The 18,295-nt window shown below is 46.2% G+C and overlaps 2 protein-coding genes across 3 annotated transcripts in view; one reads left to right on the top strand and one right to left on the bottom strand.

Annotated features, from left to right (window-relative positions):
• The window catches only part of BMP6 (bone morphogenetic protein 6), a 162,693-nt gene extending 158,069 nt beyond the window's left edge, over positions 1 to 4,624 (top strand). Inside the window, exons 5-7 of the mRNA XM_032250010.1 lie at positions 2,038 to 2,114; positions 2,900 to 3,010; positions 3,104 to 4,624. Of these exons, the coding sequence (XP_032105901.1) occupies positions 2,038 to 2,114; positions 2,900 to 3,010; positions 3,104 to 3,253 (338 nt within the window). The 3' untranslated portion in view covers positions 3,254 to 4,624. The remainder of the gene's footprint in view (positions 1 to 2,037; positions 2,115 to 2,899; positions 3,011 to 3,103) is intronic.
• TXNDC5 (thioredoxin domain containing 5) overlaps positions 4,431 to 18,295 on the bottom strand; it is a 28,647-nt gene continuing 14,782 nt past the window's right edge. For both annotated transcript variants that reach the window (XM_032250011.1, XM_032250012.1), the window contains exons 4-10: positions 17,686 to 17,782; positions 14,473 to 14,588; positions 12,347 to 12,433; positions 11,514 to 11,657; positions 8,749 to 8,831; positions 7,213 to 7,342; positions 4,431 to 6,132 (exon numbers count right to left, since the gene is read on the bottom strand). In XM_032250011.1, the coding sequence (XP_032105902.1) occupies positions 6,010 to 6,132; positions 7,213 to 7,342; positions 8,749 to 8,831; positions 11,514 to 11,657; positions 12,347 to 12,433; positions 14,473 to 14,588; positions 17,686 to 17,782 (780 nt within the window). In that variant the 3' untranslated portion in view covers positions 4,431 to 6,009. The remainder of the gene's footprint in view (positions 6,133 to 7,212; positions 7,343 to 8,748; positions 8,832 to 11,513; positions 11,658 to 12,346; positions 12,434 to 14,472; positions 14,589 to 17,685; positions 17,783 to 18,295) is intronic.

The following is an 18,295-nucleotide window of genomic DNA, read 5'->3' as shown; positions in this document are numbered from 1 at the left end:
CCTTAAAAAATCATGAAATGTCGTGGGGCACGGTGGCTCACGCCTGTAATCCCAGCACTTTGAAAGGTCAAGGTGGGCAGATTGCTTAAGGTCAAAAGTTTGAGACCAACCTGGCCAACAAGTTGAAGCTCATCTCTATTAAAAATACAAAAAATTACCTGGGCATGGTGGCTCACACCTGTAGTCCCAACTACTTGGGAGGCTGAGGCAGGATAATTGCTTGAACCTGGGAGGTGGAGATTGCAGTGAGCCAAGAGCACTCCATTGCACTACAGCCTGGGAGATAGAGCAAGACTCCATTAAAAAAAAAAAAAAAATCATGAAATCTACATGCCCCCACCTGTTTCAGAGCCAGGAAGACTGGGAATTAGAAGTTTGCAAATCCAGTTGAAACAGGCTTTTGACAATTAGGTGACTTTTTGGCTTATGTAGATGAAAAGGGAAGGGATAGCCTGGAAATGACCTAGGCTCTTATACCCACTGACATCCCACAGATGATGAACCTTTCTCTGAAGCCTTCTCCTTCCCTTCAACCCCTCCACCCTCTGTAGAACTCTCACACACAGCTCCAGATTGATTAATTCTTTAGAATCACAGCTCGAAATATGTTGCTCTCCAGCTCAAAAGCCTGCAGAGTTTCACTTTGTGCCTCTGGTGGGAAGTCTGAAGCCTTGTGGGAGGCAGCCTAGGCCATTCATTTCTCCAGCTTTATCTCATCTGACCCTGCTTGACACATCCTTAAATCCATTCCAGCAGAACTCCTGTCTTTTCCTCTTGGTCCCACTCCGAACTGTCCCTTCTCTGAACTCCCAGTGGTATTCGCCTATGGCCCTTGTCTGTAGTATCCATGTTCTGGTTTGTATTGCAGTTGTGTGTCTGTTTCACACCACCCCTTCGTTCACTATGTTCTTGGAGGAGGGAAGCCATGTCTGACTTACCTTCTATTTGCTGTGGTGCCAGGCGGAAAACATGTCACGTAAGAGCCGCTCCAGTGGGTCTCAGCGAAAAGGGACTCCCAGTGTTCTTGCTGGTGATTGGGTTAAGCCAGGCTAGTGGCTCGTGTGTCATGCAGGGCAGGTATATGCACTTCAGCAGAGTCTCATGGGGAACGCTGGCTTAGTATTATTGCTTTAGCACACAAGGGCTCAACCCTGGCAGTGAGGTGGGAGTACACCTAGAGATAGCATTGCCACTGCGCAGTGTCTCCCTCTCCCCCATTCCTGGGCCTCCTGGTTAGGCCCCACTCCACCATAACCCTTCCTTCAGGATACTCTCCTGGCCTGGCGACTGTCTTTAAAGCCCCTATGCAGCTTCAAGATGGTCCTCCCTGTTTGGACCACAGCAAATCTTGCCTGGTACTGTCATCTGATCATGTGAATGTGATGACTTCCCAGTCAGGCGCCTCCGGGATGTCCTGGGCAAGTTGGCTCACTCCTCCATAGGCCTTGCATGCAGCAGGGCTCACAATGCTTCTGTTGCTTAAAGGTGTCCCTTCAAGGCCAGGCACAGTGGCTCACACCTATAATCCCAGCACTTTGGGAGGCTGAGGCCGTTGGATCACAAGGTCAGGAGATCAAAACCATCCTGGCTAACACGGTGAAACCCTGTCTCTACTAAAAATACAAAAAATTTAGCCGGGCGTGGTGGCATGCACCTGTAATCTCAGCTACTTGGGAGGCTGAGGCATGAGAATCAGTTGAACCCGGTAGGCGGAGGTTGCAGTGAGCCGAGATTGCACCACTGCACTCCAGCCTGGGTGACAAGAGTGAGACTTCATTTCAAAAAAAAAAAAAAAAAAAAAAAAAAAAGGTGTCCACTCAGGTCACCTTGTGCCCAGTACTGACCCCAGGGTGGACAAAACAGAGTCCATAAAACATTCAAGCCAACAGTCAGGAACCTGACGTAGCTGTTGGGTGACCACACTTGTCTGGGCGGCTATCCTGAGCCTGGTACAGCACTGGCATGTGGCAAACTCTCTGTGTATGTTTTGAAGGAATAAATGAGTTGATGGGTGTGTCTTTTGATCTCCTCCAACAGATTACAACAGCAGTGAATTAAAAACAGCCTGCAGGAAGCATGAGCTATATGTGAGCTTCCAAGACCTGGGATGGCAGGTGAGTTCTCTGGACATGGGGGACAAAGGTCCTTTCTGAGCAGTTTATTCTCATTAGAATGGTGGCAGCCATCACCAAATACCTAGAGCTTGAAGGCTGAGCTGCTTCCTTCTGTGGAAGTCCTCAGGAGCCCTCCCAAACACTGAGGCTCCTGGAGGGAGGCAGAGGAAGCTTCGTCTGTGGGGCACCAAGCACCCCGACATGTTCCTAGGGTGCCTGAGCTCTGTGATCAATAGCCACACTTCCCAATGCTCTTACCTCATCCTTTCAAAGCCCATAGAACATATATTTGGGCGTTTAAACAAATTTAAATTGAGACAGGGTTGGAGAAGACCCAAACAATGAAGAACTCACATTTGCCTCATACCTGAGAACCTTCACTAGTTTGTAAGGAAAGCAGCAACTTTAATCATAGGTGGTGAGTGATAGAAGACAGCTTCCATATGCAGGTGGCACTGCTTCCACATGAGCACCGTGGGCTCCTGGAAAGGCTGCCTTGGGTCCAAGCACATATTGCAACCTATGCGCTTCCAGGCCTACCAGGCAGGTAGCAGCTGAGGCCCTGTGGGCCTGTGCAAGGAGCGAGGGCTCTGGGGTCAGATCAACCAGGTTCACCTCCTAGCATTGCCACTGGAATGTGAACTTGGACAAATTCCTAAGCCTTCCTGCATCTGTCTCCTTGCCTGCCCAATGTGAAAAATACCTTTTCATGGCATTCCTGAAAAGCACAGATAGTGTGAGAAGTGCATGCTAATCTTTTCTTGCTTCCTTTGCATTAAATTAAGGACTGGATCATTGCACCCAAGGGCTACGCTGCCAATTACTGTGACGGAGAATGCTCCTTCCCACTGAACGCACACATGAACGCAACCAACCACGCGATCGTGCAGACCCTGGTGAGTTCTCGGAGACTCTGTTTTGTAGGTGGGAGTAAGCTGAGACCAGCTGTCATTTCTAAGGTACATTTCTCCCCTTCTGTTTTGGAACAGGTTCACCTTATGAACCCTGAGTATGTCCCCAAACCGTGCTGTGCGCCAACTAAACTAAATGCCATCTCGGTTCTTTACTTTGATGACAACTCCAATGTCATTCTGAAAAAATACAGGAATATGGTTGTAAGAGCTTGTGGATGCCACTAACTTGACACCAGATGCTGGGGACACACATTCTGCCTTGCATTCCTAGATTACATCTGCCTTAAAAAACAGAAGCACAATTGGAGGTGGGACGATGAGACTTTGAAACCATCTCATGCCAGTGCCTTATTACCTAAGAAGATTTTAAAGGACCTCATTCATAATTTGCTCACTTGGTAATGACGTGAGTAGTTGTTGGTCTGTGGCCGAGTTTGGATGTCTGTAGTATAAGGTCTGGTAACTACAGAAACATAACCTTGAAGCTCTCCTCCCCCAAAAACCCCACCAAAAATTAGTTTTAGCTATAGATCAAGCAATTTGGGGTGTTAGTAAATAGGGAAAATAATCTCAAAGGAGTTAAATGTATTCTTGGCTAAAGTATCAGCTGGTTCAGTACTGTCTATCAAAGGTAGATTTTACAAACAAATTGAGAAAATGGAGGGAACACCTCTGTTCAATTTCATCCCCAGGAAGTCCAGCTTCATGCAGGACCCACAGCCCAGGCCACAGCCAGGGCTCCATGGTGCACGTTTATCTCAGTCATTGCTGTTGTATGTTTGGGCTGGAGTTTTGCTGGTATGAAAATATACTTATTTCAGCCAAAACAAGTCATACCATTTCTACACCTCAACCCTCCACTTGCTGTACTCTTTGCTAGTACCACAAGTAGACTGATTACATTCTGAGGTAAGGCTGCAAGGGGTGCGTAGCCATGTAACACGTGAAGGCAATACTGCACCTCTTACTGGAATTACTGAAATGGTTCTTTGACTTGCACGTTAACCTCTGGACTGCCGACTCTAAAAGCGGAAGCGGTTCTCTCTCTGTCTCTTTACTATCCAGCGTACCATACCACAGGGGCAGACTAACGAAGGAAATAAAATGAGGAAGGGTGCCCAGCATGGAAGAATGGCGTTAGGGGGATGAGTGTGCTGTTTATGAACTGAAATCATGATTTCCCTTGTAGAAAGTGAGGCTCAGATTAAATTTTAGAATATTTTCTAAATGTCTTTTTCACAATCATGTACTGGGAAGGCAATTTCATAGTAAAATGATTAAATAATACATTTATAATCTACAACTGTTTGCACTTACAGCTTTTTTTGTAAATATAAACTATAATTTATTGTCTATTTTATATCTGTTTTGCTGTAACATTGAAGGAAAGACCAGACTTTTTAAAAAAAAGTTTATTTAGAAAGTATCATAGTGTAAACAAATTGTACCACTTTGATTTTCCTGGAACAGAAGACTCATGATGCAAAGCTGAAGCCACTCTTGACAGTTGTGCTTCTCTAGGAGGTTGGGGCTTTTTTTTTTTTTAAAGAATTATCTGTGAACCACACGTGATTAATAAAGATTTCCTTTAAGGCAGAGGCTGGTCGAGATGCTGCTGTTATCTTCTGCCTCAGACAGTGTAAGTGGTCTTATTTCTAAGAGTCCTACCACCAGTTACTTTGGGCCAAGTGTCCACATCCCCCTGCGCATGGGAGGTGGGTGAAGGGTGTTGGACACAAAATGGTTACTATGGGAAGTAGCTCGATAGTAAAAGGACAAACACCTATCTTAGAGCTTAGTCCTACAAGTGCTTATTCCCGAAGGAGATAATAAAAGAAGTTTACTCACAAGGATAGCATGAGTTAGAGGACGCTGACATCAACAGCTGCCACAGCTGTGCACATCAGGGCCAGGGCAATCCCGCTGACATCTGTCTTTGGTCTTGAGATCAAATGCATCCCATTCTTCATACATTAGAAGGTCGACCTCCTTGAAGCGGACCAAGTAGAGCAAGCCTCTAAAAGGACTACTGAGGAACAGAATCAGAAACTCTCTAGTTAGGGCCCTTCAGGGGAGCTGCAGAGCCTCCCTGGATACCCAGGCCTGGGAATGCTAATCTGGTCTTGTCACCCTAGGAGACAAATACAACCGGAATCTTTCTATGAGTTAATGAAATACTCAGAACAAGCTTCGTGGAATTTTCCATGCCTACCCTTTCTATGGGAGACATCCAGTCTTAAAGTTCACGTGGACTCTGTCTTCACGTTAACGTGATGAACTAAAGAAATGTTTCACCCCGTGGGAAACAGAAGCATCCCCTGAACAGTAACTGATTTGACAAGTAACGAAGTTATGGCATCAGCATTCTCTTACTCAGGCACAGTCAGAAGTACCGCTGCTTTCATTATGGCTAGCCTCTCACATTGAGAGGGCATTTACAGAACAGAAGCTCCAGCAGTGGCCGTGACGGTATCTTCCAGAGGTGTGGGTTTTTGCATGTAAATCTGTTCCATGCTACGGACCAACCACAGTATTAAGTCAACTGTGACCTTAAGATCAGAGGAACGTCAATACTGCCACAAGGCCGCCTTTCCAAAACTCATGGGCAGTTAACAAATTATACTTTGGATGTGCTTTCTTTCACCAAAATCACTCAGGAGCCAAAAATAGTCCAGCAATTTGATTTCCCCCTATTTTAGTCTCAAAGGAAACCATTTAAATTTCATCAAGAGAGGGTCAAAGGGGACACATCGCCACTGAAAATATTTAGTTTACACAGTGACCGTGAGTTACACATTTACTTAGAGAAACTAAATCTGTAGAGTGTGTTGGCTTGAGAAACACACACACAAAGAAGATACCGCACGCTCAGTCTGTTCCGCTTTCTGAACAGCCACCACCAGGAACCCAGTGGCCTCTGTGGGTTTGAACTCCTAGACGCAGGGTGCAGGAGCCTGGCAGGAGAGGTGACTTCTGCGTTTCTAGAGTTCGTCTTTCGCTTGGCCAAGGACAAAGCGGTGTAACGAGTCAAGATCTCTGCCTCCGCTGTGCTCGCTGACTTTCTTCCCTCCTCGGAAAAGCAACAAAGTAGGGTAGCCTCGAACCTTAAAAACACAAAAGAAAAAAGTTTGCAAACCAGCAGCCCAGATCACATAAAAAACGCTTTATAAATAAAACCAGATACACTCCGCCCATTGTGGCTGGAAGATACACTTCTTCGTGTATGTACATTCCATTAAAACAGGAGCTGACCGTTTAGAAAGCAAAGCCGAGGGCTGTGTGTTCACTTCTTAATTAAAAATTACATCATTAAAGATTAGCATCAAAGGAATGATTTTACTATAAAGTAGACCCATTCCGTCTTTACTGTGCACACGAGCACCTGGGGATCTGGTGAAGATGGACTTGGCTTCAGCAGGCCTGGGAGTCTGCATTTCCAACAAGCTCCCTGGTGATGCCCTGCTGGTCTGCAGACCAGACCATGAGAGCAAGATCCTTGGGGATACATTTTACAGTTGCAACTAGTTTCTTTAAGAATTTTAGGGCACAAAAAACAATTGGTATCTATTAATGATAGGGAAAGTACATCTCGGTTATATTTATTCTCCATCTAAAAGGCTCCAGAAGTGTTTTAATAATGCAAAAGGAGAAATAAAAAGTACAAATCTTCCAGGCCACCAGATTGTGCTAACAGCTTGGAATGAAGGCAGTAGTTAACCCAAGCACAGGACCGACTTTGGCATGGCCCTTTCAGAAAGAAGGTTATGTTGAAATGATTCTTAGATTCAGCCACCGCATTTTAAAATTTTAGCTTATGTGTGAAAAAATGAGCGACTTGGGTATTTACGGCAAAGACTACAGGCCGCTGGTCAATCATCAGCAATGGTGGTGTGGGCAGCTCCACAGTCCATGGCATGGGATCTGTTACTTCACAGCCTTACACTCAGCAAGGCCTAAAAACCTGCACTGAAACACGGATACTAACTAAAAAGCAGGCAGAGAAGAATGCCTTTCCTTTGAGAGGGGATCTGTTTTGCTTCTCAAAACAACACAACTCCAAGGGACACAGAAACTGGTCTGTTGACAGGATGAGGGCAGAGTGATTGATCCTGGCTGAGTCACAGTTCCCTTAGTCTCTACTTCCCACACTCACAGACCCCATCAGAGTCCATCCAAGTACCCACCGAATACTTGCTGCAAATATTCCGTTCAGTGGTGCAGTCTACTTCAGCTATCTTGACCCCTGCCAGACCAGGGAATTCCTTTTTAGAGAGTTCCTCCCAAGTGGGAGCCAGATTCTTACAATGACCACACCTAGGAAGAGAAAAATGGCAGCTTTGTTGAGATTCTGGGTTGAGATCATTCACCTACACTTTGCTGCCAAGACAAGCCCTGTTTCCTCTGTATGGGACAGTCAACAATTGCCTAGAAATTTAGAAAATATCAAATTCTCCCACTAGGTGCACACAAACTCTTCCTCCTCCTCCCATCCCAAAAGAAGAATGAAAAGTTGATCCAAGGAGACTTTCAGATAACGTGACAGAAGCCAGCCAGCCTGAAAACAAGTTGAGATCCTGAGACCAGGATCTCAACCAAGCAGGTTGCAAATGGAGCTACCTGGTTTGTAAATGGAGCAGGAGCGGGGAACAAGACAGATGCCACACATTTTCTAAAAAGTCACTTGAATGCTAAAGACATTTTAGATTTGATTGCTTATGGTCTCAAAATTTCAAAACCATTTTAAGGCCTCCTTGGTACTTCAGTGATTTGGCATGAGCTTCAAGGCCATGCCCAAGTTTGGTTCAAACCCTCCCTTGCGCCCGACTTTGTTTCTGAGTCTCTTTTGACACCCTCCTGCCGTATGGATGGCTCCCCTTCAGCAAAACGGGATCCTCTTTCTTGATACTTGATCTACGGAGCTTTAGCTTTTTAAACGTTGAAAATTATTTGAAAGGCACTGCTATGCTTCCTGCGAGTCCTGTACTTAACTGTTTACCCCTGCTGTTTCTCAGAAACGTGTGCAGTGTAACAAACAAGACAACTGACGCCTTTATCATGTTTAGATAAAGAATCTAATGTTGTCCTGAACACTCTGCTTTTCCAAACGGATTGTTTTATTTGTGAAGACAAAAAGTTACTCCCATTTTTCAGCTGAGGAAACTGGGGTTTCAAAGGAATTAAAAGACATCCACGTTGACTGTATGGATCTCACCCTACCTGCAACCCATTTCTGCTCTGGTCTCCAAGACCACATGGCATAGAGGTTCAGGAAACTGCACAGCCATTCATACAGAATGGCTAGAACAGAATCTACTGGATTTCTCTATAACATTACTTAAAAGAACCGAGGAGCAAAGCTATAACATAACACATTGTTTAGTGCAAAAAAAAAAAAAAAAAAAAAAAAAAGCAATCTATTTGGAAAAGTGCAGATACCACAAAACTGAATGTGGCCATCGTAATTTGCCTCCATTTTTATGTTTTCACCAAAGGTGACAGAACTTTAGCCTCATTCTCCATATGTAATTGTTGAGGCCACTGAATTTTAACAGAATTGAATACAGGAACATAATAACGTTTCCTTATCTCCTACTACATGATCTACATGTAAATGTAACATGTGCCCAACATTGAGTCTGGAGGCATGGCAAGTGAGCTGAAAAACATGATGTGACTTAGTACACTAGGACAAAGTAGTTTCTAATTAAACAGCCACTTACCATGGAGCATAAAACTTGATGAAAGTTATTCCTTCTGCAATGGTGTCATCGAAGTTCTTCTCAGCGAGTGCCATCACAGTGCCCTTCAGGGGAGGGAAAAGCCACAGTTCAAGTACATCCATTAAAGTTGAGCAGGGCCATGCTTTGGGATTGCAGAGACATGAATCAGTAATTTTTTTAAAAATGCAGTTATACATGCTCCTAAGTTGCACAAAAATACCTACATAATCTGCATTTCACAAGCTACACACAAAGGCTGGCTGCCTCTGAAGGGCAGAGAGATCAATACAAGTCCCTGGGTCCTGCGCCTGGGAGATGCTGTGAGGAGGTGGCTGGATACTGTATGGGACAGGGTGGCAGGTGGAGGGGGTGGCACGCTGTCTTTTGGGGATGAGGCAGGTTGAAAATCCCCAGGCCACTATTCTGACAACTTTCCAGGGCTCTGTGGTGTAGACCAGGCAGCCCTGGGTGTCCAAGGCTTGAGTCTGCACCTCCAGGCTTGGAGTTTCCGGGACACCAGTGAAGTCTGATCCTCAGCAGCTTTTCTCACTGGCCACCCTGTTCTCCTCTCACCCTTCGTGACATCCTCTCTATGCAACAGAAGGAAGCGACTTACCATAGCGCAGGCAATGATATCTGTTTTACACTGAACATAAAAATGGAAAGCAGCCTGTTTTAGGTCAATTCGAAAAATGCTGATGGAGGCTCTGGCTGAAGAATTTAAGGGAAAGGTGCTACATGGCAGTCTGCTTTAAAGCCATTCTCTCTTGACAGTTCTTTACAGAATGACGTCTATGTGTTTCTCCAAAAATGGATCTGCGATTCTCTCCTGAGAGCAGGAATGGGATGATTTATCATGTGGCTAAGTGTACCAGGGCTGCTCCATTTGAGTCTGGCATCGAGTAACATATGTCGGTGACGGGGGCCAAGCGGGGCCACTGTGGAACACTACCATCTTTATGTCCAGAAACATGACGCCGCACTCGCTGAAAAGACCCACTTAATGGTGGAAAACTGTATTATAAATAGAAATGGTGTTGTGACGAAAACATCCACGGTATATAATTACACTCAATTTGGGATGACCTTTGTAACCACCATGACACATACACTCCTCCTACCTATGCGGTCCTAACAACTACAAAATCATCTGTTTACTTCTTCAACCAACGTCAACTTTTAAACACCCAGGCCACCCCTGACCTATGAGAGACCAACTAGGGACGGGGGTGTGGGGGTAAGAAGGCTCCATGCAGACCCACCCGGAAAGGAGGGGGTTTGTGGCTCCACTGGTTTTTCCAAATCAAACTCCTGGCCTTCAAGGAGTGGCTTCTACCTGAAGAGGATGACACGAGCACTCTCGTCCAGTGCAGACCTCCTGCCGTAACCCCAGGCTCATGGACTGAACTGCCACTGGACACTGCCACCCACACAGCCAACAGCCTTGAAGATCAACACTTTGAAAACCAAGCTCATCACCGTCCTCCCACTCTGACCCCGCCCCTGTGCCAAGTACCATCCTCCAGCAGATATACAGGAATCAGATTCGCCCAGGACTCTCCCTCCCTCCCTCCCTACTCTCTTCCCCACTGCGGAAACTGCGCGCAGCAGGCTGGACTCATGATGTCTTTCTTCCCCTCACCATCCCGCAGTCACAGCTGCAGTGTGGGGCTCGTCATCTTTAATGGCCTCATTCAGCAGCTTCCTACCTCCAGCTCGCGTGCATGCCAGTCATCCTTCCTACAACCCCAATCTGCACAAAACCTCCATGGGCTCCCTGTGAATATGGGATACAGTTCATAATCCTTAGCCGGCCACCCACATCCTCCCAACTCCAGCTCCTACCTCTGCTATTCTCAGGGATCCTACATAGCATCCCAACCTATCTCCCACCCTGGTCTCTCCGCCCCAGCTCCTGCCCTGTGGAAACACCAGCTGATTCTCGGGCTGCGCCTCTGCTGGTGCAGCCCCTCAGTGGCAGCTCTGCCCAGCCTATCTGTCCAACACAGATCTGTCCATCAGCTCCTTAGGGACACTTCCTGCCCATTTGCCCCCACCTCTCTCCAGCAACCAGCCCTGCGCACACTTCTGCCCCAGGCCCCTGCCGTTGGCTTGTGTGTCTTCTCCCCAGTTGCCTCAGAGACCTGTATGCTTCAGAGGCAGGAAACCAGTCTTACTTTGATTTCTTGGTGGCCTAGTACATAACAAGGGCTTGATAAAGCAGAACAAATGAATCTAAAACCTCCTGCTACCTGAGTGAAGGATGGAAATTCCTCGGTATGTCAGGACTGCCTTAAGCAGGTTACATCTACAGTCACTGGCCTGATGGCTGCGGATGCCCTCTTGGCTGTGGTTCTTCTAGGGGTCTTTACAACAGGGGCAAAGGGAAATGCCAGGAGCAAGGTCAGGAACACAATCACGGACCCAGGGCCAGCAGCCAAGATTTCACAGCAGAAACCTGCCGAGCAGAGTCATCCTTTAAAATGAATGAAGCAGAAAGAAAGGATTCTCTAGAGATTTTTGATACGAAGTATTGTCTTGGGATTTGTCTCACATCTATTTCATGTTTTTAAAAGGGAAGCTTTTGTTTACATTTACCCTTGAGAGCATGCAAAAGTCGATGAAAAATGTTGAAAATGCAGCTGTAGCCAACCACCAGAATGACTCTGTCCTCAAACTCTCTCAAAGCATTTGAGAAGGCTGAGGGTGGGCAGGTGGGGGGCCATGGGCCATTTATGGGGATCCCGACCCCAGCAGGCACCCACCTTGTCAGCCTCAGGCTCGGCTGCCAGCACCGGGGCCTCTGAGGGCGTGATGGTCTCCGCAGCTCCAGTCTCTGTGCGCTGCAGCTGTGACTCCACGTATTCCCTCAGTGACTCCAAATCCCGCTTTCCCTTGTACTGATCGACCTGTCCGAGACACAGGCACACTGCTGAGTGAATCCACTTAGGTGTTCTGAATCACTGAAGCCTTCCAAACCCTGCTTGCCTAGGTCAGATCTCCCAGCTGTTTTAGCTGTGGCGCACATGCCGCGTGAAATGTGCATGTTTGTATTTAGACAGGAATGTAGGGAGGATAACCAAATGCCTTGGCTTTGGGGAGAGAACAGTACAGGCCCCTCTTCGCTCTGCGGGGTTATGCATCCGCAAGTCTCGGGCGGAGGCCTGCCAGTGAGCCGTCGGCTGATGGGGAACTCTGAGCCGCTGGCTGATGGGGAACTCTGAGCCGCTGACGATCGGCCAGGGAGGAAGGGAGAGGGGCAGAACCAGATGAAGCACAAGCCTTAGCTCTGTTCAAAGGCCTGAAGGTTTGTGTTCATGACCGGAGCACAGTTACCCTATGACTGTAAGATCTGGGTTATTCTAGTGATAACCTGGGCCACTGAAATGTTTTAAGGTAGTGTAACAAATGAATTTATCTCCACAACCCAAATCTTATCAATTAAGAGAAAGACCTTTGCTCTATAATTCACATTCCTCCAAACCAATGCCCTAACAATTAAGACTGGCAATTCGCTGTACCCATTAAACCACTTGATAGCTCAGCCTGCTGGGGTTAAGAGATGAAGAACTCTCAGTACTCAGAAGTGCAGACATACCTTTTTCCCGTCCCGGAACCAGAGAAGAGTGGGGTAGCCACGAACCTGGTTTCCGGAGCAGAGTTCATAGTGCTGTGTACAATCAACCTGGGAATAAAAGGCAGATCAGCTTCCCAGTCAGTTTCTTCATGAACCTTTTTGCTAACGGGACTACTGGATGCTTTGTACTTTACAAATATTCTTTTCAAAATCCAGATTGATTCTGTAGCAACTCTGCCAGCAAGGTGCAGTTTTTGAAGAGAATTCTACGCTAAAATATCCCTGAGCTAAAAGGGAGCAAGGAAAAGAGATTTACTTTAGAGAGAAGATTTACTGTATTAATAGCTCAGTTAAACATGCCAATTTTTAGGAAGCAACATTTTAACTCAAGCAAGTTAAGTCAGCACCTGGTAGCTGGAGTCAGGGCCCTGGCTTGACGTTTGGTGGTGGTGATGTGGGCAGCGGGAGGGGGGCTAGCCTGGCTGTCGGCGACTAGGACCCAGACCAGTTCACATGCCGGCTTAGAACTTATGCTCAAACTTAGAGGGTTTTAAAATCAAGAGGGAGCAAGGAGTGAGTTTTAAAAAGAAGTAGTTGGTATATAATAAAGGTAAGACTGAAAAGATGTCAAGATTATAATCTGTCCTTAACTCTACAAATTTACCAACAATCACAGCTCTTCAAGCTTTTTATTTCATCTAAATCTTATAAAAATTCTGCTTGTCCAACATTTACATGAAACATCTTGCTCTAAGTCACCGCTTTCTTTTTTATTTTCTACCAGCACTAAAATAGGCAGGACTAAGTTGTTTTTCGCTATGTCAGCAAAGGAGGGTAAAAATATTATTTCAACACCTAAGACCCATCAGAGAGCAGCTAAGGTGCTGAACTGAAGTACAGGGAGCCTCAGCCCAAGGTCGGGAGAGGAAAGCATTTTTAAGGGGCCAGTGTAACCCAGCCACATGTGCCAAGGATGAAGGGCTTCAGCATGGCCACCTAGACTTGTCTGCTCATGCCTGGGTCTGCTAGGATCCTCTATGGCCATAAACCAAAAATAATCTTCCATACATGTTCATATAATCATTTAAAGTAAGGATACAAGGAGCAGCATAAGATAGTAGACAAGATTATTTTATAATTACTTCCCCAAAATGTTCAATAAACTGATAATCATAACATGTATAATTAGTATGCATTATCATGTTTAAGAGGCAACAGTGAAAAATCCATTTAACTGACATCAAAAGTGATTACAATTTACTAAGCATCTCCCCCATGCTGAGCATCATACTAAGCAATGTACTTTCATCTGCGTGGATACCACACAGTAGATCTTAGCTCAGTTTTGCAGAGGGGGAGACCGAGGCATGGACAGGTTTTGCCCAAGGTCAGCCAGCCAGGTCAACCCAACCCCCAGGCTTACGCTTTTGACCATCTCCCCATCCCAGGTAGATCATACTATTAACTATCATTCATTCCTGGACATGCAGCATTACTTCTGTATACAAATCGGCCCTGTGGCAAGGTAGAAAAATGAGATTTTTAAGAAAGGAAATCTGTGCATGGTGTCTGGTGGGTGCTGGAAAGTGGACAAGAGTAAAAGTGTCTCATGTTCCTGGAGCTGCGCTGGATATTTCCAGAAAATCCAGTCACACAGAAGTTGTCAGACATCACTCTTGGCTTCTCTGTATAAAGTGGGAAATGCTGGAAAGAATCCCAGGCACAGTGCAAACTGAAAGAGGGTCTTCCGCGTGCGTGGGTGAGCACAGAGCCAGGGTCCTTTTAGAGAGTGCTCCTGGGTGAGGTCGAACATGGATGGTCTCCAAGTTCGTCCAGTGAACATTCTACAAGGCTCTACCCCCGTATCTTTGCAGAACAGGCTCTGGGGCTGCCAATTCAGATTTGGCCATCTCTTCAAAATAAACAAAGCAGCCGAGGCCATAATTTATCTCTAGGCTGTGGAAAAGCCAGCAAAACTCAAAACTAAGCTGCCATCTGTGAAGGTGAAATGAATTATCAAGTGGCACACTAAATGGAATTAATAAATCAAGTTTGCGACTTTGCATGCAGAATGAATAATGGGCCACTCTGCTAATTAATCCAGCCCAAAGCAGTCCATTTCCAGTTTAATAAGGGCTTTCACTCACCTTGCCAATCTTGACAGTTTCAGAATGTTCAAGGCCCAGAGCCAGCTGCTCCCAGGTTGGAGCCAGAGCTTTGCAGTGACCACACCATGGAGCAAAGAACTTGATAAAGTGGTCGCCTGGAATGGAGAGCCAGGGCAGAGACGGGGGAAAGAGGAACTGTAATTTATGTCAGACCTCACTAGAGAGTTAATTGAAGAATCAGATCTTTGTCCTGCTTAGCAAATCTCAGTACGGCATGAGCACTTTAATTGGTACAAAGGGACTCCATCACATGTGTTTCTATTCATGAGTTCAAAACAATACTCAAAACCAAATTTGTCATCTTTGATGGACAATCAGCAATCAACTCATTACCTGGAAAACTATAAGAAAGGGAAAGAATCAGGCATTGCTCCTGCCTCTCCTATATGACTATACCACTGAATAACCAGGTGATAAAAGAGGGTGAGTTTCTCTTGCTTAAAAAATGAAGGGACGCTTGAATGAGTCTCAGCACTTGGCAGCCCTAATGAATGAATGGACCCACGTGCTACGTGTCATGGTTGCCCACATCCCAAAGAGACAACCGGACGTTCTGTACCCCTACCAGCTATGAGGTCTTCCTAAACCCCCCCAAAAACATCACACTGAAACTGATTCTGTCCCCAGACCCAACTACCAATTTACAGGAAATGAAGAAATCAGGGAAACATGTAGAACATACCACAGGGATACAATTAGCAAAGTCTGGACCACGGGGAGCTCTACAGGTCAAACCACCTACGTCCCCAGCAAGAAAGAGATGTTTGGGGACGGGTCTTTCCCATGCTGTTCTCATGATAGTGAATAAGTCTCACCAGATCTGATGGTTTTAAAAACGGGAGTTTACCTGCGCAAGCTCTTTTTGCCTGCCAATATCCACTTAAGATGTGACTTCTTCCTCCTTGCCTTCTGTCATGGTTGTGAGGCTTCCCCCACCACGTGGAACTGTGAGTTCTCCATTAAACCTCTTTCCTTTGTAAAATGCCCAGTCTCAGGTATGTCTTTATCAGCAGTGTGAAAACAACTAATACAAGTGGTGTCCACAAATGTCAGCAAAGTGCCTTCTCCGAGAGGAAGGGAGGGCAGGCTGTGCCGTGGATGGGGCATGGGAGGCTGGCTGTTTCATTTCTTGAACTGGACAGTGGTTACAGTGTGACCATTCTATAAAAATTCACTCAGCCCTACCTTTGTTTTCTATTATATTTTACCATTAAAAAAAGTTTAAAAAATGAAATATCACCCCCTTGGCTAGGAACAAGGAAAAAATAAAAATCAAACCCTCACAGCATCATTCTTTGGACACAGAAGGTGTTTAGTCTGTTCTACTCTGACATCAGGCTGACAACAAACTGAAAGCATACTGTGGCCGGGGAGAGAACTAACCAGTGGACATGTGCCTGGCCTCTGGGCAGGACTCTGCCACGCTAAGGCTCACGGCTGCTGCCTCATCAGCACGGCAATGATGCATTTGAAAAAAGTGGTGAAAAACTTCCTTTAAAAGTTAACAACTTCCATTAAAAACCATGTGCAGGTGCATGGTAGACCCTGCACTGTAAGGTGGAGACAGGCTCTCCAGGAACCCAATCAGAGTACTAATGGGAAGCCACCCTGGTACCTACACGACACTGCTTTGTGGCAGGGACCCACTGTCAGAGTGGCCCGCCGGAGTCGGTCTATAAACTCATCCTGCGTAGAGCCCAAGCCAACCCCAGCTGAAAACGCATTCCCATAGAGGAAAGCATGCCGAGGGGTGGCCAGAGCACTGGTACAGATGACATAACAACTTTTAACAAAAACGGGAAAAGGCTGAAGGCCTCACGATAAGGTACTGTGGACAGTAAGTGTGGTGGGGGAGGGGCTCTGACTCCCAGCAGGCACAAGTCACAAGGCCAGAGGCAATCCTTTCTCACGTTTCCAAACCAGCCTTCTAAGGGGATTTCTCTCCATGGTAGCATTTGCTAGAGGGAGCTGGCCAGGAAGCCAAATTTGCTTTCAAGTCATTCAGTGTTGAGCCAAGTTTTCTGAGACACATCTATGTGTGAATAAAGGAAGACTTAGGGTATTCACACTGAAAATTTTATGGGGATCATTCTGATATTAGGAGACCATTTTCAAAAAGTGGGATGTGGTACAGAAAGATCTTTTAAGTGTAAAGAGTAAGTAATTTGATTCATGTAATGGGGCCATTAAATTCTGGTTTTTGTTTGTTTTCTGAGACAGGGTCTCGCTCTGTCGCCCAGGCTGGGGTACAGTGGCGTGATCACAGCTCACTGTAGCCTTGACCTTCCAGGCTCAAGTGATCTTTCCACCTCAGCTTCTGGAGTGCCTGGGACTACAGGCATGCACCACCATACCCAGCTAATGTTTTTCTTAATCTTCTATAGAGACAAGGTCTTGTTTACGCTGATCTCGAACTCCTGGGATCAAGGAATTCTCCCACCTTGTTCTCTCCAAGTGGAGGGATTACAGGCATAAGCCATGGTGCCCAGTCTAAATTCTGTTTAGATAGGGAGAAGCTTTTGTTTCTGCCTGAGGTCATTAAGCATATGATTACCATTAATACACAGGCAGACCTCTGAGATTCTGTGGGTTTGGTTTCCGACCATTGCAATAAAGCTAATATCACAATAAAACAAGTCACACAAATTTTTTGCTTCCCTAGTGAATACTGAAGTTATGTTTACACTATAGTCTATTAAATGTGCAACAGCATTATTTCTTTAAAAACAATGTACCTTAATTAAAAAGTATTTTATTGCTAAAAAGATGCTGACAGAGGGATACAAAGCAAGCACATGCTGCTGGGAAAACGGGGAGACCTGCCAGTTGCTGGGCTGCCAAAATCTCCAATCCGTAAAACATGCAGTATCTCCAAAGTGCAATAAAGCAAAGAGCAATAAAATGAGGTGAACCTGTAAATAAACACTCTTATCCAAGGATGCACTGTCCAGCTAGGGTGTGGGTAATGTGTGCTTAGCATGAGACTTGGTGTTTCTGTAAGGGCATAGACAAAAGGAGAACCATGTGAAGAGGAGGTGCACTGAACAACAGTCCCAACAGGTCCTGAAGACAGCCACCCTTTCTCAGCAACACTGATGCTGCTAACAGCCCTTGAGTGGCAGGAAGGAAAAACCCAGCACGCCAAGGAGTAATAGTGGTTCTCTGAAGCTGGCACCAGGACGTCCCCCTTACCTTGTGCAATGTGCAGCTCAAAGTTGTTCGCTGAGAGCTCATACAGCCCCTGCTTGAGCTCAGGGGCTCTGGGTGGTTCCACTTCTGGCTCTGGGGTCTAACAGGAGGAAATAAAACAGTGATGGGTTTGACAACGGAGACAGAGGGAAACCATCCAGGAGGTGACTGTGTCTGTGGGGAGCCTCCTGCAGATGCCGTCCTCACCCAATGACCTGGAACCTTTGTATGACGCTGCTGTGCTGAGTGACTCCAGGTCAGGACTGGACCTTGTCAAGCCCTCAGGATGCTTCAGCAAAAAGCCTCTCGCCAGCCTCACCCTCGGCGAAAGCTCTAGGTCTGAGGCTCTAGGACAGCCGAGTGACAGCTGTCCCTTCCTCACAACCCAACCAAACAGAGCAAACAACGTAAAGGGCAGTCTCACCCTACACCCTGTCCTCTTCTTCGAAACGTACAAGGAGATTTCACATAGAATACAAAATACAACGCCCGATGGACGTTCTCTGAAGGGGTCAGCACTTGCAGACACCAGGGTGCCCAGCACAGTTGCTTGTACCTATAACCCTAGCATTTTGGGAGGCCAAGGCAAGAGGACTGTTTGAGCCTAGCAGTT

Source organism: Sapajus apella, unplaced genomic scaffold (assembly GCF_009761245.1).
Source record: "Sapajus apella isolate SASKATOON/1434 unplaced genomic scaffold, GSC_monkey_1.0 scaffold70, whole genome shotgun sequence".
Lineage (NCBI taxonomy): Eukaryota > Metazoa > Chordata > Mammalia > Primates > Cebidae > Sapajus > Sapajus apella.
This window is presented reverse-complemented; position numbering and strand designations above follow the sequence as displayed.